At 33.7% G+C, this 25,129-nt stretch overlaps 1 protein-coding gene across 1 annotated transcript in view; it reads right to left on the reverse strand.

The window, feature by feature from the left end:
• PIGK (phosphatidylinositol glycan anchor biosynthesis class K) overlaps window positions 1-25,129 on the reverse strand; it is a 99,499-nt gene that overhangs the window by 20,372 nt on the left and 53,998 nt on the right. The window contains exon 10 of the mRNA XM_054566866.1: window positions 19,939-20,023. Within this exon, the coding sequence (XP_054422841.1) occupies window positions 19,939-20,023 (85 nt within the window). The remainder of the gene's footprint in view (window positions 1-19,938; window positions 20,024-25,129) is intronic.

A 25,129-nucleotide genomic window follows, 5' to 3' on the forward strand; every position in this document is an offset into this window, starting at 1 on the left:
GAAATGTCAACTATTTAATTATCACAGCAAGAAATATTCCCAAAAAGTACTTTTAAAATGTATTTTATATTGTACCAAAAGAACAAAAAAAAAACAAAAACCCCACTAATATACCGATAATGAATATTTTTGTCTCCAGTTGTACAACAATTTCTAAATAGGTAAATAAAGAAAATGATTTAAAGAATTACAGTAATGAACTTTTATTTTCCACTTTAAGGAAAAGTTAAATTCCAACTCCTTGTTTTTAGGCAGAATTTTTATAACTGCTTTACAGTGGGTCCCCCAAGAACATCATCACAATGCTTTGATGTGTTCAAGTCTGAAGACGGGCATTCTCTTCTGAAATATACAGTCTGAAAAACAAGTGAGGAAGCCTTCCTCTGTGCTTAACAGAAGTCATTCTTCAGAGACACAAGTTAATTTTGGTCAAATTAATTTTTTTTAGAACGCCATTTGCTTGTACCTAAAAAGGTTATAAACTAAACTTCTTTTAAAATAAATGATCTAAAGTTTGACAAAGTATTGTAGACAAACAAGTCTCTTTTAGTCATGGTAGTCATGATGAAAAATGTTTAACATATTTGCACAAAAACAAATCTTACAATTATTTACCCCATACCCTACTTGAAACATTCCTCCCCGTGGATAAAGTTCCTCTATCCCGTTTAATCAGCAACAGCGCTGCTCCGAAACAGCCCTTTTCTATTTCTATACTAACTGCAGGCAGCAGACTAAGGTTTATAGTCTGTGACAATTAATATTTTATTTTATTTGTAGCAGAAACAGCCAAATGAGGTGTGCTAAGAAAGAAGTAAAGAAGCCTGAAACTCATAAAAATTAATTGTTAAAAAAAAGTCAGTTAAATCTACTCTATCGCAAACTTTAACAATTTTAGGTATAGTAGACAAGAGCTATTTGGCAGGAAATAAATTAATTAGTGCTAACATTTCCATTCATAATTATTACATCTCTCTCTAGCAATCTACTAAGTTTAATAACACTACCTAAAAGTAAATGTTTATTCCACAACATTAAGATGTCTTAATGACACATTTTAAACTAGAAGCCTCTTAATCAAAATTAGGTAACATGGTTATTATTCTGTTTTCACAAAGTATTAATAACCTTGGAGATAGAACTGGTATATAAAAAAGACACAAGAACAAAATCCAACAATTAAATTCCTTGATTAGAGACTGATAAATATATTTGTATGTATATCAATGTAAAAATAACCTTTGAAAGAAATCAGTTCCTATCTAAAAGTTATTAGAAATTGCCCGGCTGGCCCGACCGAGCGCCAACCTGCGAACAAAGGGCCACAGCTTCAATGCCCAGGGCAGGGCGCACGCCGGGGGCGCAGGCCAGGTCCCCAGCAGGGGGCCTCCAAAATGCAACCACACACTGATGTTCCTCTCCCTCTCTTTCTCCCTCCCTTCCCCTCACTAAAACTAAATAAATTTAAAAAATTTTTTTAAAATGTTATTAGAAATTATACTTGAAATATACAGGACTAACTGCCCACCAAACATGACCTGTACAATAAAAGTTAATTCTGAAAGTTAAAAACCTGTTACTAAAGATACAGATTCCTTTATCATAAAATATGACCTTTTGGCATGCATGTCAGTTTTAAAGTAAATGACAATCTCAATGCTTATTGGGAAGCACATTAAGGTAATTTCAGGTCAATTTAGATGACAGATTAAATAACCCCTAGTTACACTATTTTGATCTGTTGTTTGTCAGTATGTAACTACTGCCAAGTATACAGCATGAAGCTGAAGGGTACTGTATTTTAATATGTCTATATCTAAACAGCCAGTTTCTCAATCTATATGAGAAGGGGTCTGCTTGGGATTCATTTTCTTTTTCACCTCCAAGGTACCTCTAAAACTGCTTTTGGTGAATCCCTGGGTTTAACCTCTGTCAAGTTTATTAGGATAGACATATAACAATAACAGCCAATTGATAAAAAGTAGGATGTATTTTCCCCACTTTTTTCTTTTAACTAAAATGGTAAATTACCATATTGTACTATAAATTAAAACCTTCCTACTAAAATCACTAAATGCACTGGGCATGAATTGTCTGGTTCTATTTTCTTCCCTGTATAATGAACTTTTCCTTCCTTTTATAAATTTTCAATCTTAAAGGTAGGTAGAAATATCTAGCTAAGAAACTAGCCAGGGAACACTTCACTTTTCCCTTTCCAGGATCTGGAGGAAGGACCATCACTTCCAGTACTGTTTGCCTCAACCCTGAGAAAGTCAACATTTAATCAAACACCAACACTCCTCCACCAAAGCACACTTCTGCTCCTAATATCGTGGTCTACACTTAACCCTTATGACAAATATATTTACAAAATCTAAGAATACACCAGAAGCTATGTGATACACTTTGATAAAATAGAACATAGAAAATGAAAACATCATTTATATTGGGTTATATATTTGTAACATTTACAAAGTTACAATGAATTTTAAAAGACCACAAATCAATTTAGAACTGCCTTCATGATTATATGAAGATAACCTGTTAATAACATGAAAATACATTATAAATGATATTAACAAGTCTCTTCTATTTATACAAAATGAATTTTAAAAAGAACAATTTTATCATGTGTTTTCAATGATGTACCAAAACTTTTCTGAAAGCCTTTGTCTCAGTAACTAAGATGATAAAGCTGTAATGCAAACAGAGTAAAGTTAACTACTACCAAGATCTTAATCTTAAAAGTAACACAAAGGTTCAATCGTCAAATATTCATTAGAGATTTTTTATTTCTGAATGTGATGAACTCGAAATTACTTGACTTCTGAAAGAAATGTGTACTTGTCTAGTTATTTTTAATTACTGATTGTTTACTTGAGTCATGTGTAGCTAATTCTCAAGTATTCAAGGTCCACTCATAAAAATTAGAGATCAGGGCTCTTTGACATTCATTTTTCTTACAACTTTGTACAAATCACTATCTGGCTGCCCTCAATGGTGAAGAACAGACAAAGAATTCGTACAGGCAAATAGTGAATGAGTTATATACCAGACGTGGTATTTATCATCACAGTTTTATGGAAATCAGAAAAGATATTCCTGAAATCATGTGACACTGTTAGGTTATCAGCATAGTTCACAAAAACCTCTAATTCCCTAATGTTGCCAAACTATCAGAACTAAATATGAATCCCCAGATTAGATGACTACATGGAAGGAACTTTCCTCTTGATTCAAATGAGTATACTATTGGTGAAATTTTAAACAGGCAAGGATAAGCTTTAGCACCCTCTCCTATCCACTCTTGTGCCCATATCCCTTCAGATCTCTCCCTTGTCTCAAGCCCTCATAGGAGAGCCAAGGACGATTAGGGTAGGGAAGGAAATGAAGAGGAGAATTGTAAAGAGGGTGACTCTATTTAGGACAGATTCTAAATAAATGGATACTCATGTGCTGAATATTGAGCTAGCTCTGTTGATGCTTAGTTCTTCTAAAATATGGTTTCAATTAACCATAACATGCATTATTACATCTGTTGACGCTTCATTTATCAAAGTTGCTGGGGACCAGTTCCTTAGTAAACATTTTACAATGGTCATAGGAGGAACTACAGCACAGTAGTTAGAGAAAGGGCTTGAACTCAGGCCTATATCCAAATTCTGGCTTTGCCACTTACAAGATAGATCTTAGGCAAATTATTTAAACTACTCTGAACTTCAATTTATCCACATATAAAATGAGTGATAACTTTTTCAATGGTACTATTTATGATGATGATTATGATTAACTATAAAATATGGTGTTTATAGGTACACAACTAATAAAAGTAGTAGATGAATGTCAGAAACATTTAAGGAATAGAATAAAAAGGAATTAAAACCAATTATAAATAAATATTAGGAGAGGGAGAGGAAGGGATGGAGAGTATAAAGGGGCGGGGGGGAGGAAAGTAAAGAAGGAGGGAGGAAGGACAGAGAAAGAAGAAAAAGTCCAAGAATTTGAACCAATATTGTTAAGGATACAGTGGCATTAAGATATAAAACATAACAGAGGAACCATTTAGTAAAGGGTTAAATTTTGCTTTAAACAATGTGGTAAAGATCCAGGTGGAGCTGTCTTACAGGCAATGAAATATTGTTCTGCAATCCAAGATGGAGATAAGAATATCTGGGGGTCACTGACAAGTGACAATTGAAAACCATTATGGTAGCTTCAACAGTAGGGAGTGCATGCTCAGTAGGAATTTGTATTTACAAGAAAGAGACAGAATCCTAAGGATAGGTTTAGGAGGAGATCAGCAAAAGTTCTTCAAAGAAGGAAATCAGAGAGGTAGGAGTAAAAGCAGTGTATGGTGATTGTCTAAGAGCAAAAAAAAAAAACAAAAACAAAAACCAACAAAAAAAAAAAACAATTCAGAGAGATTAATAGAGCGCAATACCACAAAGAAGTCAAAAACTGGGGTGATATGAAAATTGAGAAATTTTAGTATACTTTGCAAGAACAGTCAGAGTGCAGTTACTGAGATACAAACTACAATAAAGTAAATTGAGAAAAAAAGAGAGCGAAGAAAATAAGAGAGCTAGTTTACTTTTTTATTGTGGTAAAATATACACAATATAAAATGTACCATAGTTAATCATTTCAGTGTAGGCATCAGTGTTAAGTACATTCACACTGTTGTGCAATCATCACCACTACCCATCCCCAGAACTCTTCATCGTCCCAAACTGAAACTCTGCACCCGTTAAACAGTAACTCCCCAGACCCTCTTCCCGCAGCTCCTGACAATCGCTATTCTATTTGCTGTGTCTGAGAACTTGACTATTCTAGGTGGAATCATACAGTCTTTGCACTTTCGTGTCTGGCTTACCTCACTTAGCGTAACATCTTTAAGGTTCAAGCACATATCAATTTTTCCTTCCTTTTCAAGGCTGAATAATATTCCACTGATGGTATATGCCACATTCTGTTTATCCATTTATTCATTCATGGACATTTGGGTTATTTCTACCTTTTGATTATTGAGAATAATGCTGCTGTAAATACTGAGATACAAACATCTGTTTGAATCCCAGCTTTTAACTCTTTTGGGAATGTACTCAGAAGTGGCACTGGTAGACCTATCGAGATTCAGGTTTAATTTTTCTGAGGAAACACCATATACTTTTCCATAGTGGCTGTATCAGTTGACATTTCCATTAGCAGTGCACAATGGTTCCAATTTCCCCACATTCTCAGCAGCACTCATTATTTCCTGTTTTTGTTGTTGTTTTGGTAACAGCCACCCTAATGGATGTGAAGAGGTATCTCATTGTGACTCTGATTTGCATTTCCCTATTGATTAGCAGCGTTGAGTATCTTTTCATGTGCGTATTGGCCATCTGTATATCTTTTTTTGGAGAAACGTCTACTGAGTCCTTCGCTCGTTTAATTGGCTTGTTTGTTTTTCTGGTGCTGAACTAGTTTATTTTTAAAACATCAATAAGAGAAAAAGGAGAAAGTGAAGCTGGAAGGGAAATCAGAATTGAGGAAGACTTTTTTAAGGTCTAAAAACACCTAAGTCAGCAGAGGAGCGTGCAAAGACAAGAGAGAAATGCATAACTGATGTTCCTGGCCATAAGCAAGGTTATCTCTGGTACAATTCACACACTTCTTCCTTTGAGATGAACAGGAAAGATAAAGGCTCATAAAGACACAAATAAGTTGGAAGATACATTCAAAGTAATTAAAGGGGTTTTTGCCTAATTACCTCAATTTCCTCCAGACTTAGGAGGCTAAGTCATAAGCTAAGCATTAAAAGGGATAGAAGTGAAGTAGAGGTAAAAAACGGTAGCAAGTATTTGGAACACCTGCTATGGAAAGTTGGAGAAGGACCTAACTAGATATATCCAGCAGCATTTAACCCAGATGAAGCTGTCACTGTCTTCACTGTTATTATTGCTACTGTTATCATCGTCATATTTCCAATATATGACATGAGAAAGAGACTTGCCCAGAACCAGACAGTCATTAAATGATGAAGGTCAGATTCAATTCCACTACACTACGTTACATCATGCTGTTTCTTAAGAAATGCTATCATGACAGTTTTAAATGTAAATCTTTCTGTCCTAATCTAATCCCTTCTTTTGAATAAAGTTCTAGAGGTAGAATTACTACTATTATTTATAAATAAAAGCTACTTTTTGGAAAGGTTCTACTGACTTCCATTCCCATCAGTAATTTATGCACATGTCCATCTCACTGCCTCGTCACAAACATCAAATACCCTCACCTTTTAAATCTTTAAAAATGTGGCGAAAACTAACACCTGTTTTTATTTTTAGAATACTTAATTACTAGGAAGGTTCACACCTTTCATTTCTAATAAAGAAATTTAAAATATATGAAACTACGATGACAAATGTGTAGATGGACAAATTTTGCAAACTTACATAAGGCTGACAAAATAGTATTGAAATACTGATCACTATTTCCAAACACCATCCCAGTTTCATTAATCCCTTGAAAAGTGAGCTTTTGGGGAGTGACTGTTAGAAGTTTTGATAGCTGAGATTAATTTATAGAAATTTAAAACCATATCACAGTTGATATTAAAAGAATAGCACATGGCCTAAGTAGTTTAATTACTTGCCTTATAATTTGAATGAAAATAAATGAACAGTTATATTATTCTTCAATAGACTTCAGTTTTAAAGATGCTATGATTAGGAAAAGTTCTAAGACAGTTTAAAGCAATCTTAGTCCATAGGCAGGGGAGTAATAGTATTAATATCTGGATTTAGCAACCTTTTGATGAGTTTCTAGATATCGATAATTCAATAGGTAATTTTTTAAAAAGGTATCAGAGACTTTTTTACTTGATAGACATTTTAGTCACCCTTTACATATAATGAATCCGAACTTACTGCAACAGAAAAACATTAAAATGCCAAAATAGCTACAATAAAACAACAGAGTTATAAACAAGGACAGAACTGAAAAATTACCCAAATCCATGTGCACTGCTGGAATTGCAGTGTCCAAAACATCTCAGAGTGTAGAAAAGAGTGAGGAGAGATTCTCAGTTACAGAGGGTCCCCAACTTAAGATAGTTTAACTTATAATTTTTTCTACTTTACAATGGGGTGAAAGTAATAATAAGCAATCAGTAGAAATCATACTTCAAATTTGAATTTTTATATTTTCCCAGACTAGCAATACCTGGTACAATACCCTCTCATGATGCTGCACAGCGGCAGTAAGATGATTTTGCCCAAAGATGAATCTAAGTGCTCTTAGCATATTTATGGTAGGTGAGACTAAGCTATGATGTATATGATAGGTTAGGTGTACTAAATGCATTTTTGACAATGATATTTTCAACTTGAAATGCATTTATTGGGATGTAACACCACTGTAAGTTGAGGAACATCTGTATACTTGTTTATAAATGTCAGAATTACAATATTAAGAGCCTAGGCTACACAAATGAAAGGTTCTGTGGACGCACACTGCAAACAACTACCTGCAATGGTCCTCAACATAAGGTAACACTGCCCTCCATGGGAGGGGAGGAGTTCAGAAACGGTGAGGGCAACTATGTGGTATCACAATGACTGAGGAGTGCCAATGGCACTAGTTTTTGGAAGGACCATGGATGTCAAACATCCTGTAATACACCGACCGGTCATCCAGTCTTGCACAACAAAAGAACTGCCACACTCAAATGCCAAGAGTACCCCAAAGAGAAACAATGGATATATCAGGAAATTATACTAAACAGTTATACTGGGGGAAAAAAAGATCTCTAGGATTAAAGAGGTATAACAAAGCATTTTACAAAATAGCCTTCTATGTTTTAAGCCAGCGCCTGACAGATCCTCTCCCATGCGCTAAATTTTTAATGGATCCATAGCTCTAACAGTAATTTTTTGAGCGGCTTGTCTGAAGGAAAGAGAATAGTAAGGTTACACTGTATCATCACATATACTGTATAGAGGTACATTAAAAAAGATGCTGCAATCTACTAATTGTATAAAATATTAAAGGACTTGCAAGATGCCTTATAACTGAAATAGGGAAATCCAGAGAAAGCCTGGAATATGGATAACAGTGAAAAAAAAAAGTGGACAGATACCTCTGTCAAGGCAAAGCAATCACAGATAAATAACACTTGAGTAAGCTGAAACATACATGGGCATTTTCCCCCCAAATTTATTGAGATATTAAAGAATCTTTACTCTTTAACTTCTACACAGCTGTCACTCCAAGACTTCCCTTCACCATCAGCCTGGCGGCTTCATTAGCGTCTCACCTTGATGGATCAATCTCTTGTATCCTGGATAACTTTCAGGTGTTTTGGTTTTTCTCTCAATGAAACATACCTCCAGAAATTTCTTAAGAAAGGATGAATGGGAAAAAATATTTGAGACTTCAATCTCTCCTGCATCATGATATTTCAAGGATAATTTAGCAATGAATAAAAACTTAAATTGGAAATTATTTTCTCACATAATTTTGAAGACATCACTTCACTGTTTTCTTGTTTTAAGTGCTGCTGTTGAGAAGTGTGATAACATTCCTGTTTTTTTCATTTATTTTTATTTTTATTAAACTTACTGGAGTGACATTTGTTACTAAAAATTGTTTTAACTGTACAATACATAATGTGCATATTGCATTGTGTGTTCATCACCCAAAGTTTAGTCTCCTTCCATCACCATACATCTGATCCCCTTCATCCTCTTCAACCTCACTGCACCCTCCTTTCCTCTGTTAACCACCATACAGCTGTCTGGACAGTAAGATTTTTTTGCTTATTTGTTTTGTTCATTCATGTTGCTTTCTATTTTATATCCAATATATGAAAGAAATCATATGATTCTTGTCCTTTTCCATCTAAATTATTTCACTCGGCATGACACACATACTCTCCAGATCAATCTGTGTCATCGCCAATGGCAGTGCATCAACTTTTCTTATGGCTGATTAGTATTCTACTGTATATATGTACCACATCCTCTTTATCCAGTCATCTATAGGACACTTTTTTTGATTCCATGTCTTGGCTACCATGAATAATTCGGCAATTAACATAGTGACATATATGTCTTTACAAATAAATGTATTTAAAAATTTTCAAATAGATACCCAGAAGACGGATTGCTGGGTCATATGGTAGCTCTATTCTTAATTTTTTGAGGAACTGCATACTGTTTCCTATAGTGGCTGTACCAGTTTACATTCCCACCAGCAGTGAATGAGGATTCCTTTTTCTCCACAACCTCTCCATCACTTGTTATTACTTGTCTTGTTGATAATAGCCATTTTAACAGGTGTGAGGTGGTATCTCATTGCAGCTTTTACTTTTTTCCCTTATAGCTAGACAAGTTGAGCATCTTTTCATACATCTGTTGGCCATTTTTATGTCTTCTTGGGAAAAGTATATGTTCCAAGTCCTCTGCCCATTTTTACACTGGAATTATTATTATTTGCTGTTGAGTTATATAAGTTCTTTATTATATTGGATATTAGCCCCTTATCAGAGTATTGTATGCAAGTATCTTCTCTCATTTGGTTGGTTGTCTTTTTGTTTTGTTGATGGTTTCTTTTGCTGCGCAGGAGCTTCAGAGTTTTATACAGTCCCATTCTCCTATTTTTGCTTTTACTCCCCTTGCCTATGGGGTCAAATTTATAAAGTCCTCTCAGAGACCAAGGTCCATAAGTTTAGGACCTATTTTTCCTTCTGCTTATTTGTTTCAGGTCTTATATTTAGGTCCATTTTGAGTTCACTTTTGTGTATGGCATTAAATAGCAGTTTAGTTTCATTCTTTTGCATGTGGCTTTCCAATTTTCCCAGCACCACTTACTAAAGAGGCTTTCTTTTCTCCATTTTATGTTTTTGGCTCCTTTGCTAAAAATCAGTTACCTGATACATGTGGGTTTATTTCTGGGCTCTCAATTCTGTCCCATAAGTCTATGTGTCTATTTTCCGGTCAATAACATATTGTTTTGATTATGTAGTTTTGTTGCATGATTCTTGTTTTTTTTATTATGGCCTTTTTTCCACCTTGGGATGTTTTAGAGTCTTTGTAGTTTTTACTGTTCTAAAATTTCAAAAGGATGTTCCTTGGTATGGAGTCTATTTGTTTCAAAGTATTGAGCACTTGGTAAACCATTGGGTTTTGAAAATTTTTATTGTATTATTTAATATATCTTTGGTCCATTTTTTTCTGTCCTATTATTTAGTTCTTTTATTAGTCAGATGTTGGACCTCATCAATTATTGTCTAAAACTGGGAAAGGTCTGATAGCTTACCCTGCTTCCAAGGTGACAAGCTGGGCTGGAACAGTTTCATATATTCTGGCAGAAAACATGAGACTCCTGGGTCCGACACAAAGAACTCTGTTACTCATGGCAGCCTGAGCTTCACTTTGTGCCAGTTCTCCCTGCCCCCAAAGTCCCATGGGGATAACGCAGTGGCCTAAACAGACGCTATGCACACAGTAGTTTATGTAACAGACAAGGAACTCCCAGATTAGGAAATCCAAAATCCTGTATAAGAGGCTACAAAAAAATCTGTCCAATCTTTGCCATGGAGAAAGACTTTATCTTTACTACACTAGAGAGCAAACAAATCTGCCCTTTGCTCCTGAGGGAATCATTATTTCCGTTTCCTAAGCCCATTCAGTATACAAACATCTTGGTCAAGATAATTCAGAACAAAAAACTGTCAGTGCCTCTGCTCAAAAGACGTGACTCTAGAACTATGAGACTCAAGCAGCAGTTATTCCTTCCATTTTCCTTCTGTCTTTTTGTCCCTCCTTTTGAGAAACTTCCTCAACGTTGACTTTAAAACTTTCTATTGAAATTTTTATTTCTACTTTCATAGCTTTAATTTCCAAGAGCTCTTCCTTGTTTTCTGAACATTCCTTTTTTGTATAATATCTTGTTTCAGAAATAAAATATTCTCATTTCTTTTTGAGGTGGTGACGGCGGTGGTGGTGCTAGTGGTGGTGGTGGTACTCGTGACGGCTGTGATGATGGTGATGATGATGATGTCATCCTCTGTTCCTGGCATTATTCGTATTTGCTAATTGGTAAATTTCCATTTCCTTATTTTGGTCTTTGTCTTTCATAATGAAGACATTCCCTAAAAGTCTGATGATCCTTGGTTGTATATTCATAGTTAGATGGAAATAAAACACCAATCAGAAGATTTTTATGAATTATTAGCATCACTTATCAACTAGTGGGCTTTCCAGTGGGGCGAACTACCTGAGACTTGGCTATTAAACTGGGGTTGTGCAAATGTCAAAATGTGCATTATTATTCTGTTAGGCTAGTATTTTCAGGGAGGGAGTCTGCAACTGTCTGCCCAGTAGCATATAAGCTAGGATACTGGTGCTCTAAGAACTAAACGGGAGGGAGACACAGGGAGTACCTCTCTGAACACAAACTCTGAGATGCCTGGTGCCTCCTTTTCCAGGATCCTGCAGTAAAAACTGCCTTGTTCTTACAGAACTCCTCCTTGATGGAAGTTCGGGTTCAGCTCTTCCACTCTGAGCTGATTACCATTTGTTCAACTACTTTCCTTCTCATTTTTGTTGCCTCTCACCTACTATTCTATTATCTTACATTTTCATTGTCTTTGGGGGTTTATATATTTATGTCTTTACTGTTAATTTTAATGGGTCTTTTCAGAAAGGAGAATAAGCATGTGTGTTCAATTAGCCATGTTAAGTAGCTCATTAACATATTTTTATAATTTGGTACAAATTACCATATTGTCCCCAATTTGTAAAATTTATACTCCTCTCCAATACTGCATGCTTTATTATTACTGAGTATTATCACTTTCCATATATTTGCTAATCTAAGAGATTTTTTCAAATGGTACTTTATAACTCAAATGACAACTCTTAGATTATTAATGAATATTAACATGTTCTAATCAGTTTATTAACCATATGTATATTAACTTTTAAAAAAGATTTTATTTATTTAATTTTAGAGAGACGGGAAGGGAGGGAGAGAGGGAGAGAAAGATCAATGTATGAGAGAAACATTGACTGGTTGCCTCTTGCATGCCCCCAACCAGGGACCTGGCCCACAGCCACAGGCATGTGCCCTGACCAGGAATCAAACCTGCAGCCTTTTGGTTTGTGGGACAATGTCCAACCCAATGAGCCACACCAGTCTGGGCTTTTTTAACTTTTAAGGCATGCCTGTGTAATTTCTTTGCTCCTTTCCATTGGAGTGTTAGATTTTATACTTATCCTTTTGTGAAAGCTCTTTATATATAAAGATGTTAAATCCATAAGGAAATTATTATTCTATGTTGATATATGCCTTTTCATTGTGATGCACAGTTTTGCATTTTTTACAAAGTTAAATATATCAACTTTCCTTTGTAGTTTCTGCTATTATTTTCATGCTTAGAAAGTCTTTACACACAAATATTTACCAATATACTTTTCTAATTGTTTTGGTATCTTCCATTTTTTGCATTGATCTATAATCATTTAGAATTTACATTTTCCATGTTATAAAGCAAGAATCTAATCTTTTACCCCCAAATACTTAATCATTCTTTCCAACATCACTTATTAATTAACCACTTAATTTCCCACTGATCTGTGATGTGACCTTTATTACTGATATAATCCATATAAATACTGAATTTCTGGCTAGCTAGGTAATCTAGTCTATCCTGCTCAAATCTATAATACACTTAAGACTTACCTACATTTTTTTTATCAGTGCCACTTTGTATTCCTAAAACAGTACAGACTGAAATATTTTAATGTCTGCCAGGGCTAACTAAAATTCATTTTTGACACAAATTTAAATAAAATAAAATAAAACATATTCCTAACTGAGACTAAAAAATGTGTCACATTAATAACAGCTAAATTATTCACTAATTACTGAACTCTTCATTTTTAATTATATTTCTAAAATATTTTACTTGAAAGTTTAAGAAATATCTGTACTTGAGACTACTAACATATATTCCTAACTACATACAAAGTTTTCTTTTTAAAAACCTTCTGTTTCTGATGCTTTTTTAAATTCCTTCATTGTCATTATTTTATAATTCAATAAATTCTACATGGTGCTAATCAACTTTTTATGTTTACAAATTAAAGTGAAATGAATCTAAGTCTTAAAAAAATTATCAGACCCATGCACATGCAATTTTTTATACAAAGAAAAATATACCAAGTTTCTATAAAAGTACCATAATTTACTCACATAGTTCAAATCTTAATCCTAAATTTAAGCTATTTTTAAAAAGTGGTTTAATTTTAAGATTAACATCTGTGACGTAAACAAAATTACTTGTAAGGACTAATTATCAACTTCTCTCCGTACATGTCTCAATAAGACAGTTTTATACCTTCCTTCCTAGTGAACAGATTAAAAGAAAAAACATAATCACCTTTAAAGATAAATTATCAACATAAACATGCTAGGCTAACCAAACTACTTTTTGTGTGTATTTTGTTGTTGTTGTTGTTCATAACATTCTAAGTCCTAACAAACTTCATAAATCTTTAAAAGGATTAGTTGTGCTTTCATATTTAGTAATGCCCCTTACATTAGTAATTGCATATTATGCTTTCCTATGATTTGTTCTTTATTTTATTGTAAGTATACTAGATTCCCTAAATTGTTAATATAATTAATCTTATAATTTGCATACCTGCTTATAAATGTTTAATAAATGCTACCATTGTTGGCTATGAAGGAACCTGAGTATCATAAATAGGTCTGTCAACCAATTAACTTCATCAAGCTCTCTGTAACTTTAAGATCTCTTAACTCTCTTTGCTTCTTAGTATGTCAAAGATCCTTAAATTCAACAATGATCATCATACTTATCTTGTATACAGCAGATACTGTATTTTATTTACTTTCTAATAAAAATACTAAGTTCACCAGCATTTGGGAAGAATTCATATAACTTCAGCTTACAGAAATTAAAGAGAAGGAAATATGAAGGAATAGGGCAAGAAAGAAAAGAAAGTCAGAAGTAGGAGAAAATCAAGAAGGGAACGACAACAAATAAGGAGCTAGTCTTTTCCATTTCCTACTCTGTTTTCTTCCTCTAACACTGCTAGGGCTATGCAGCCATATGGAGAGATAATTAACAGTTGTGCTCTGCACACCAGTAGTCTCAGTGATTAACAGAAAAGATAGATGCTGATCCAAAACCATGTAATGTAACAGTACATCTGAGTAGAGAAACACTGAATACCTCAGTGCCACGAGGCTGTATCAACTACCTACCCCTACTGCCTATGCTGCAACTCCACAGTCCCAAGAAAGAATGGAAGAGGGAGGAAATCCTGGGTGTGAGTGACTTGATTAAATTTCCTTCCATTAGTCAAAAACAGAAGGGGGAGAAAAAAGTTGGTTGGTAAGAAAATAAATCCAATTATAAGAAACTATAGAAAAACATATTTCCTCCACTGAATTATGACTTCTGAAAATCATACACACTATATCAACTATGCTGAGGGACATTTACGTTGTTCCCAATTTGTCGTAGCCACAAGTAAGGCTGATATAAATATCACTGTACTGAGATTCTCATATATTATTTTATATATGTATCAGTAGTACAGGCTAGATACTCATGAATGGAACCACTGGCTTGAAGGATATATATATATATATTAAATATTGAAGACATGTTGCGAGATGGCTTCTACTAAGGTAAAAATAATTCAGATATCTACCAATCTGGTATGCAAGTACCTTCTTCTTAGTATCTCTGCCAGAAAAGGATGATTTTACTTTTAAAAATATCTTCATTGAGATATATCTATAATTCATAGACCATAAAACTTACCCTTTAAATGTAAAATTGAATGGTTTTAGTATATTCTCAGAGGTATGCAATGATCACTATTATCTAGGTTTAGAACATTTTCATCACTCCAAAAAATAGAAACACTCAGCCCATTTAGAAGTCAGTTCCATTCCCCCTTTCATATAAGTCCTAGGCAACAACTAATCTACCTTTTGCCTACTTTGGACATTGCATATAACTGCACCCATATAATACGTGGTCTTTTGTGACTGGTTTCTTTAATTTGAAATACTGTTTTCAAGGTTCATCCATGTTGTAGCAAGTATCAGTACTTCATTTCTTTTTATCATCAAATAATAGTCTACTATATGGATATACTATATTTTATTTCTCCATTCATTAGTTGAGAGACATTTGGGTGGTTTCCAACTACTGGCTATTATGAATAATGCTACTATGATCATGCATGTACAAGTTTTTGTGTGGATGCATGCTTTTTATATATCTAATTGGAATCATTGGGTCATAAGGAACTAGGTTTTACCTTTTAAAGAATTGCCAAACTGTTGTACAAAGTATACTTTTAATTTTTGCCAATTCAATGGACATAAAATAAGTTCACTGAATTTATAATGTGATACTGAGGCTCTTTTCTTTCATTCACTGGTCATTTTTTTTTTTTTGAAACCACTTTTTTCATCTTTTTTTCTACTAAGTTGTTTTGTTTGCCTTTATAAACTTCCAAGAGTTCTCTATATATTTTAGATATTCACCAATTTATTGCTGTCTTCTTTGTAAACAGTTTGCCTTAATTCTAATGCTGTTGTATCTTATGTCATATAAAACATCCCATTTTTATAGAACTAACACATATCTTCTTGGTTTTTATGTTCATTAAGTTCTTCTGTACTTCCAGATTATAAACGCAGTTGCCTAAATTCTCTTCTAAAATTTTTATTTTACTTTAAGTCTTTAATCTATACATAATTTACTTCAGATATAGTACAAATTGAAGATTAACTCTTTTCCTACTGAAATATCATCTTAATCATATTTTAAATGATCAAATATAATGATTTTTTTCCTCCAGATTCTCCATTCTAGTCTTGTAAGCCACCAGTAAGGATTATTTGTTGCTTTTTGAAATCAATTTAGTAGACTTTATTTGGTATTTTTAAAAATAGGAAACTAATAGTGTAAATTATATGTAATAAGAATATCTATTTCAAGAAACATTTCTATTTTTAAATTTGCACAAATACATATATCAGGTGTTGTTATGTATGTAAATGTGTTTATTGTGAATTACAATAAAGAAAACTTGAAATACTCTTCTCGGTTGTGTTCTGTTTTACTGTTTGTGTTCTGAAAGATGGTGAGGCAGGTGCACCTCTCTTTTATACTTTTCTTTGGCAATCATTGGATATTTGTTCCTCCACATAAACTATGTGGTCATTTTTTTTCCCTAACATTAAAAAAAAAAAGAACTTGCTTCCATTCTAATAAGAATTGCTAATTTGGGAATAGCTTACCTTTATCATATTAAGTTCCCCACACCATCAAATAATTTGGTATATTTTTCTGTTTATGAAACCATCAAATAATTTGGTATATTTTTCTGTTTATGAAACATAGTATATTTCTGCGGTTATTATACAAGAAGGGAATCCAAAAAATGAAATATATTTTTAAAAATTGTATATTTATTCTTACATATTTAAACTTCAGTTACCTTCTAAGTACTCTCCATGTGATGCAATACGCATATTGAGACTTTTTTTCCACTGCTCAAAACAGTTTCTGAACTCCTTGATTTCGATGCCTCGCAGTGCTTCTGCCATTTTTTGTTTTTTGTTTCACCTCTTCCACAACAGCAAAATGTTTGCCTTTGAGGACTTTTTTTATCCACAGAAATAAGAAAAAGTTGCTCGGGGTGAAACTGGATATATAGGAAGGGTGGAGCATGGGGGTCATGCCATTTTTGATCAAAAACTGCTGAACACGCAGCACCTGCGGGCAGGTGCACTAGAAATTATCCAACATGAAGTGGGCAACTGCCTCGAAAGAGACTTCAACAAAAAAATGCACTGAAGCCAAACACAGCCTCTCACAACACCAGCTGGTACACTAATACAGGTGGGTTCCTGCAACACCCACCTAGAGGGAGAAGCTTGTACTACAAGGGGCCCGCCCTCCAGAAGATAACGGCAGGGGGGGTTTGCCACCCCCCTTTGTATAGGTCCTATGGTATACCTGTCAAATTTACTCCTAATTATTTTATAGTTCTTTTCATTGTTGTGAAAGAAAAATTTTCTAATTTTCCACTCTGTGTGCTTATTGCAAATACAGAGATGTTATCAGTTTTACTTATATATGGCTATCTCAACTGATTTCTCTTATTAATTCTGTTGTTTATAACTTGAGTCTCATGGTTTTCCTATATATACAACATATTTGATAAGACACCTAAAAAATGGTAAATAATTGGGCAGTATAAAAAAAAGGAATGAAAAGAATCTTGCCTAACTCCTGATAATAAAATGCAGTTTGAATAACATACACAAGAAATTATTCAACTGACTGAGACCCATTCCTCTCTCTTCTGTTTCTCAAGCTGCTCCTCTTGTTACAGCTCCTGTCCTTGCTCCTCCTTTCCTGTAGCTTCTAAACCGTTACCAGGGAACAGCCCTGCCTTCTGATATCCGGGCTGTAGGGAAAAGAGGTGCTCTGGACTCTTGACTCTCAGTGTACCATTAAAAACACATATCCATCCACTCAGATACACACATGCAAGGCAAAATGCTGAAAGGAATATCAAAAAATCAAAACGTCCAGAAAGACAATCAAATAGGAGATATAAGACATACACAAATACCATATGATCTCACCTATAAGCGGAACCTAACCAACAATGCAAAGATGCAAGGAAAATATGACCAGCAACACTGAAAGGAAAAGAAATCAACAGAGACAAAGAGGGAAGGGGTGGGGGGGCGCGGGGAAAGGGAAGGGAAGGGGAAAGTCAAGGAACATATAGCAAGGGCTCATGGACAAAACCAAAGGGGAAGAGCTGAGGGAGGGAAGGAGGGAGGGGGCAAGGGAAAGAGGTGGGGGAGAGGCAGAGACAAATGTATTTAAAAAGTAAATAAATTTTTAAAATAAATAAATAAATAAATATTGAAAAAAATTTAAAAAAAACATAAACAACATTTCAAATAGAAATCATACATGCTCCATATAGGCATAGATAAAGCATGTGTCAAGATTAGAAGAAAAATGGTTTCTCATAGTATAAAAATAATTACAGGTGGAGCTTCCATATATACTATAATAATGCTATAACTTAGATATGTTATATATCTAAAGGTTTTCTGGGATTGGCTAAACCTAATTATTAATATGGTTAAGGGGAAAATTACTACCAAATAATCCACTTGTAAGTGAATTTCTAGCAACATAACTCATGTTTCTTAAAGACCACTTATACAGACAATGGTAACAGTCCCAAAGTTGTATGTCAGTAAAGGGAAATAATAAGTGGAATAGATAAGTCTGGTTTAATAACAACCTTTCCTGATTACCCCCTGGAACAGAATTAATTTTATTCAGTAAAAACAAAAGAAAATGAATCCCTATCATGTAACTTTCTTAAAAGTTAAAATTTTATAAATGCAGGTGCTACAGAATTATAATTATAGTGTTCATAAGTCAGTGCTTAAATTAATACAGTTTTTTATACTGCCAAAAATATAATAAAAATTTTCACCAGGGTTAAAAATGTTCATCTTTGCATTCATAGTGTATAATAGCAAAATGCAGTTGTTACATAATCCAAAACTTATTGGCTCCTTCCTGTTACAAAAATATGACTGACATTTCCTCTGGTCAACCATCTTAAAGGTTAATTCTTGTGTTCTGTTTCAGATTTTATTCCAGGTGAACTGTTCTGGGCCGAATCTATTTACCTATTCTGAACAAACCACAAACTGTTTCATTGCTCACTCTTACTGTTAAGAACATATTGACTTGCTGCCTGCTCTGCTGTTTAATTCATTTATGCTGAGTGTCAGGCATGAAGACAGAATTTAAAATGTGACATTTGCAGGCTGTTCAGTCATTTAGGATCTGACAACACTAGGGAATTCCTGACATATAAATAGAACCTGATTGCCAAGTACAGATAGGCTTCCCAAAGGGACACATTTCTGACCATTTTTTTTGTAATTTCTCCCAAAATTTCAAAATTGTATTTTAGTGTCAATGAAACTATCTACATGGCCAACATTTTAAAGTAAAAGCCTATTTCTTTAAGGAAGTTCAAAGGGGTACATCTTCTAACCCACCCATATCAGCTAAATAAAAATTCTTGTGATTAACAAGGACATACAGAAGGACTCATAATAAAATAGCTAACATTCATTAAAATTCTAAAAAATTCTGACCTCCAAGGACTTTTAATATTTCCTATAATCTATAGATTCTGAAAATTCTGATATGTCAAAAGGCCAAAACTCTTGTCAACAAACCATTTAAAATTCTTAGATTCTAGCCCAGCAGGGCAGACTTTATATGCTGTCAAAATCACAGTACAAAATATTTTTAAATACTTACTACACTGCCTTCTCTAAGATTAGAGTTATGTAGAAGGGATGTAGAGTCATTATAATTAGAAATGAAGAAATTGCCCACATGACATTCAAAATTATACTTCACAAAAGTTGATAATGGGGTAGGGTGGAAGAAGTATGGAAATATTGTTTTCTCATTTTAACTAGTCAAAAAAATTACTCCAAATCATATAGTTCTTTTTCCTTGTCAGTAACAAGTATTATATACAATGGTTCAAGTGAAAGTTTTCTGAAATTAAGTCTTGTTGTTAAGAAATGCACAGAAGGTAATTCTAATTTTACCCTGTGTTTTATATAAGTAAGAATTCTACTGTTACACAGCAAGTAGCCTTTTAATATTGTCCTTAGAATGAGACTTCCAATGCAATAGATGGAGTCTACACAGGAATAGGTGGCCTGGAACGCCTTTCAGCTATGGCACAATGACTCTGAAAAACCTAACAAAAGCAATTATTTTTCAGGTATTAAAATGTTTCTTTCAAAAGAATAAGCTTGAAAGCAAACCTGGTGTATTATCTGAGCTACAGGAAGTTGTTCAGCATATTTCAGGGGTTCCATTAGTTCCTCATCCGTCCAGTCTTCCATAGAGCTGGAAAAAAGGAATTAAAAAACACAAAGCAAAGGTATATATTATTTTTAAATACAGAAAATATTTAAATATGCCAAATATAAAATATATTAAAATATATATTTAATGCTTTTTGAAATAATCAGTATTTATTCATAATCTATGAAGAAGCACATAATGGGCATTTTAAAATGATATAGCTATAAATGCATTTAGATTGCATTTATTTACTATGTAATAAAATTAGCTAACATTACCTAATATTCTCAGGTCCTGTCTTTCATTCTAAGGTTTAAAAATGTCTAAGAACTCTCTTTTCATAGGGTGTGCTTTTTATCATAGTAAAGGTCTTCAAAACCTGTGCTCTAAACAGGTTCAAGCCGCATCACTAGCAACTCCTTCCCTATGTACCAGTCTATCGTCTCAACCACATCCAACTACTGCAAGCCACCCACCAATGAGCGTTGAAGCTCCTTGAATCTGATTTTCTCCATTCTGTTTCCTGTTCTGGACCTTTTCTTTCTTTCTCTCTCTCTCTCTCTCCCCCTCTCTCCCTCTCTCTCCCTCTCCCTCTCTCTCTCTCTCTCTCTCTCTTTCTCTCTCTCTCTCTCTCTCTCATCAATGAACATATCCTCAGATGAGGATTTAAAAAAAATACTGAAATCTTGAATTATCTATCTTGAAAAATAATCAAGCAAGACTGATCCAAGTCTCTAAGACTAAAGTTAAGGAATCTGATCATGAGATATCTGGAATCTCTTCCAGGAACAACTTTGTTGTACATCTGAAATTAACACAGGATAACTCTAAATGTAAACTGTAATTAAAAAAATAAATTAAAAAAACAAATAAAGACAAAATTCTGCATGCGCTTTCAGACTGTAAAGAGCCTCTTAGCTATGTAAAAGGTCTGTTTACACCTGGTAGAATTAGGATAAAAATAATTAATTTGGGGGTACTTTGAAGAGTTTCACTAGTGATAAAAATTTGTCTCTAAATAATGTTTTATAGAAACAGTAAGTATTATAGAATGATGGTTACCAGGGCAAAAGAGGGGAGAATGGAGAGTTATTGTTTAATGGCTTCAATATTGAAAAATGACACAAAGTTCTAGAGATGGATGGTGGATAATGTTAATGTGCATAAATGCCACTTAAATATACACTTAAAAATGATTAGAATGGTAAGTTTTTTGTTATGGGCTGAATTGTGTCCTACTCAAATTTATAGTGAAGCCCTAACCTTGAATACCTCAGAGTGTGACTACATTTGGACAAAGGGTCTTTAAAGAGCTAATTAGGGTTAAGATGAGGTCACTAGGGTTGACCCCTAATCCAATCTGATAGTGTCCCCAGAAGAGGAAACCAGGACACAAAGACAGGATAAGACCCTATGCAGACACTCAGGTACTTGGTCATCTATAAATCAAGGAAAGAGGCCTTAGAAGAAACCAATCCTGCCGACACCTAGGCCTTGGACTTCTGGCCTCCAGGATTATGAAGAAATACGTTTCTGCTGTTTAAGCTACCCAGTCTGTGGCACTTTGTTATGGAAATCCTCGCAAACTAATACAGTATATTTTACCACAATTAAAAATAAAGTAAAATATTCATTGACAAATGAAAACATTACCGTAAAACACTTAACAATGTACATTTTAAAAGTCTATATTTTTAGGTATATAAAACACATACCAAGCAATAAAAGAATATAGAGAGAGAAAGGTACCTTCCAGTCTCTCAAAATTTGAAAGTTTTGTGCTTCAAAGGACACTATCAAGCAATTTTAAAAAAGCAGTCCACTGAATGGGAGAAAATTTTTGCAAATCATATATCTGAAAAAGGACTTCTACCTAGGAAAAAAATACATGGGGGCATGTGTGTACAGAACTGACATATTTGTGTTTTTCTTTTTCACTGCACATCTGTGGTGGGGAAGAATACAATGACAGTCACTACAGCTTGGTGCCAGTGTCTTGATTCCTGGTAAGGTACCAGCAGCTTCAATAAATATCTGCTAAAAAATAAAGATTAAATCATTGAAGTAATTCTAAGAAAATACAGAAACATGAAAAAGACACTCTGTTGTTTATTCTAAAAATCTAAAGTAACATATATTAAGATGGAAAACTTTTTAATCACAAAATGTCTCAGTCAATATAAAGGATTTATAAAAAATGGAAATCTAGCCATCTGAGTGACATTTTTAAATGCCAAATAGCTGTTATGAAAAATTCCAAACATGTTTCTGTATTTTCTTTATTTTGTTGTTGTTGCAGATATAACAATTCACATCTAAACACTTTAGTATGCATCAGCAAAATACAGGTTTGAAAATTTTCTCAATAACCACAGGATATTTTTTTAAAAGTCATACAAAATGCAATTCACAAGTAATCTTGGGTATCTCTACAGACATAGGAGGTTTTTTACTTACTCAATGTTTCACAATAAATTAAAAGTATTACTCATTTTTAATTTCTTGAAAATGTTTGTCTATCATTTTCTTGCTTTATATGTCACTAGAAGTATGATATCAAGCTAATTTTTCTTTCCATTTTATTTATTTTCATTTTTAATTTACTTTAAATTGTTAAATTATTAATTTATTTTTGGTTTGTGGTTTCAAGTGGTCTTTTTTTTATTCCTTTTATTCGAAGATCTAACACAAAGATACAGCTAAATATTAGTTGTTTTAGATCAATTCTCCCAGACACATAAGAGTCCTTTCAATATGGAAATTCAGATCTCCTTTTGTTTCTGAAAAGTTTTTTTCATTATAATTTGAAATGTTTCTGTTCATTTTTCATTTGTTCTTCTAGTTTAAGTTCTTGAACTGAATACATTGGATTTTCTCTATCACGTCTCTCTGATCCATTTCTCTCTCTTATTTCAAGTTACATTTTCTTCGCTCTTTTTCATTTCTGTTCTTTATGTCTTTTACTAAACTTTTGGTAATATCTATCATCTCTTGGGTACCTTGTAATTTAGTTTTCATTTCTGAAATGATTTTTGTCCTTTTTCATCAATTTCTTTGTAGAGTTCAGTCAGCTCCTGTTTCATACATCTTCCTGTTTATCCATTTCAATTTTGAGTATTGGAGTGTCTCATTTTTGGGGTCATTTCATAATACAATTACTTGTTTAATATTGGTTATTCATGTTTGAGTACGTGTTTCTCTGCTTCCGTTTCATGGTTTTTCTTTTCTTTATTTTTCCTTTCATTCTCTTTCTCTCTCTAGTAATTTATGAGGTCACTTCATGATACAATTATTTGCTTAACATAGGTTGTTTGTGTTAGAGTACTGAGTTTCTGTTTTCCTGTTTTGTGGTTTTCCTTTTCTTTTTATTTTTCCTTTCATTCTCTCTTCTCTCTTTTCTCTCCCCCCGCCCCCACCCCTTGTAACTTAGTACAGATGCTTCCTTCTTTTTCTATTGAAGATAATTTGTAATTTTGTTTTTTTAGGGCCAGCAGTAGCTCTTGTCATGGGGGAAGAAGGGAGTTTTTTTTTTACTAAGTTTCTGAGTTCAAGAATACCCTCCTCCGTGACTACACTGGAGTGTAGTTTCTTTAGTAAATGGTACTTGTTGTTATGGTGGCAGAAACAGTATTTGTCTTTTTTTTTTTCATTTATCTTATTTCCTTTGAACACAACTTCAGCTGCCTCTTTCTTTCTCTTTACCAGTGAGTCTCCAAGATACACCCCCTGCCTCTAAAAGGTACCTTCCAGTGTCTCAAAAGTAGTGCTTTCCCAAGACAGTCACCTACGGTCACTCACTTTCTGAAATCCATCTCTCAGGTCCTCAGTAGCCAGGGCTCTGATCTAGTAGTCCTTGTTTATAGTATAACTCAGAAACTGAGAAAACTACCAATGTTAATTTCAATTTATATGTGGCTGCCATCCTGGGGGACCCTGAATTTCTTCTTGCAAAATAGTAAAGTTTTCTTTCTTGAAGCCATACATTAATGCTTTCACTTAACAATTTGAGTCCCTCCTAAAAGGAAAGACTTTATATATTACCTCTTTTCAAGACCCTTCACTAAGAAGATATACTTAAATAATTTAATAAGGGATTAACTTCTGCCTGGAAAAACCTGTGTATTCTTTTTTTAATTTAGCATTTTAACTGTGTTTTTGTAGGAAACAAAAATAAATGCAATTTGTTCATACTATGAAAGGATTTTGGATCTAACACAGTGGTGCTACCATCTCGAATCAAAATGCATAAGTAAGTAAATATTGCCCAAATCCTCTGCATAAGTGAGTAAAATACTGAAAATACTGCTGGTAAAGTTAGTCTTTACAGACCCTCATCTCTTTTGTTTTCTTTTCCTTTCATAGATGTTGGTGTCCTCACAACTCTTTCTTCTCTATGCTATTTAAGCACTCCTGAAATTACCCTATAAAATTATTTACTGTGCCCATACACAAGGCCATCTCTGATTTAGAAACAGGTGAACTTTTTATTCTATATTTTAACACTGAGATTAGATTGTCATGTATAAAATAACATAGATTATTGTGTGCAAAAGGCCAAATAATCTTTTCAATCACTAGCAACGTGTGTATGTATTCAGCAACAAAAAAAGAGGAAAGTAGAGGTGCTGTGCCAAATACAAATGAAAAATTAATATCAATAAATAATTCAAGACACATCATCTAGGATAATCCAAAATCACTAAGAAGAAATTATTTAATCAAAAGCAAACACAGAAAGCTAGCCAAAGTTAGTGTAGCCTCTTAAATATGGTAGCTCAAAAGAATTATTTGAAATTAAAACTACATAAAGAAACCAAATTAATTTAATTGGAGCTTGTTGGAAAATAAAAAAAGGATAGAACAATTCCCAGTCCTACATAGTATTTTAAAAACTGCCCAAGCATTCATATAAGTGACAACGCATATGGCTGCACAAGATATACCTGATAAACCTGGAAGCCTATGACATTCCTGAAAGTTTAAAGACACTCTGAGGAGGAGGAGAAGTCAATTTTATTGGTCAACAGAGACAAACACAAAGTGCTATTACAATTCCGGACAGGTCCCAAGAATTATTGAAGATTATTTTTGTGAAGATAGGTTTTATAGCAATGAGACAACAATCTAATGTATCATCTTACTTGATAT

This window comes from Pteronotus mesoamericanus, unplaced genomic scaffold, assembly GCF_021234165.1.
Source record: "Pteronotus mesoamericanus isolate MK-2021 breed Mesoamerican mustached bat unplaced genomic scaffold, CSHL_Meso_final contig_181, whole genome shotgun sequence".
Lineage (NCBI taxonomy): Eukaryota > Metazoa > Chordata > Mammalia > Chiroptera > Mormoopidae > Pteronotus > Pteronotus mesoamericanus.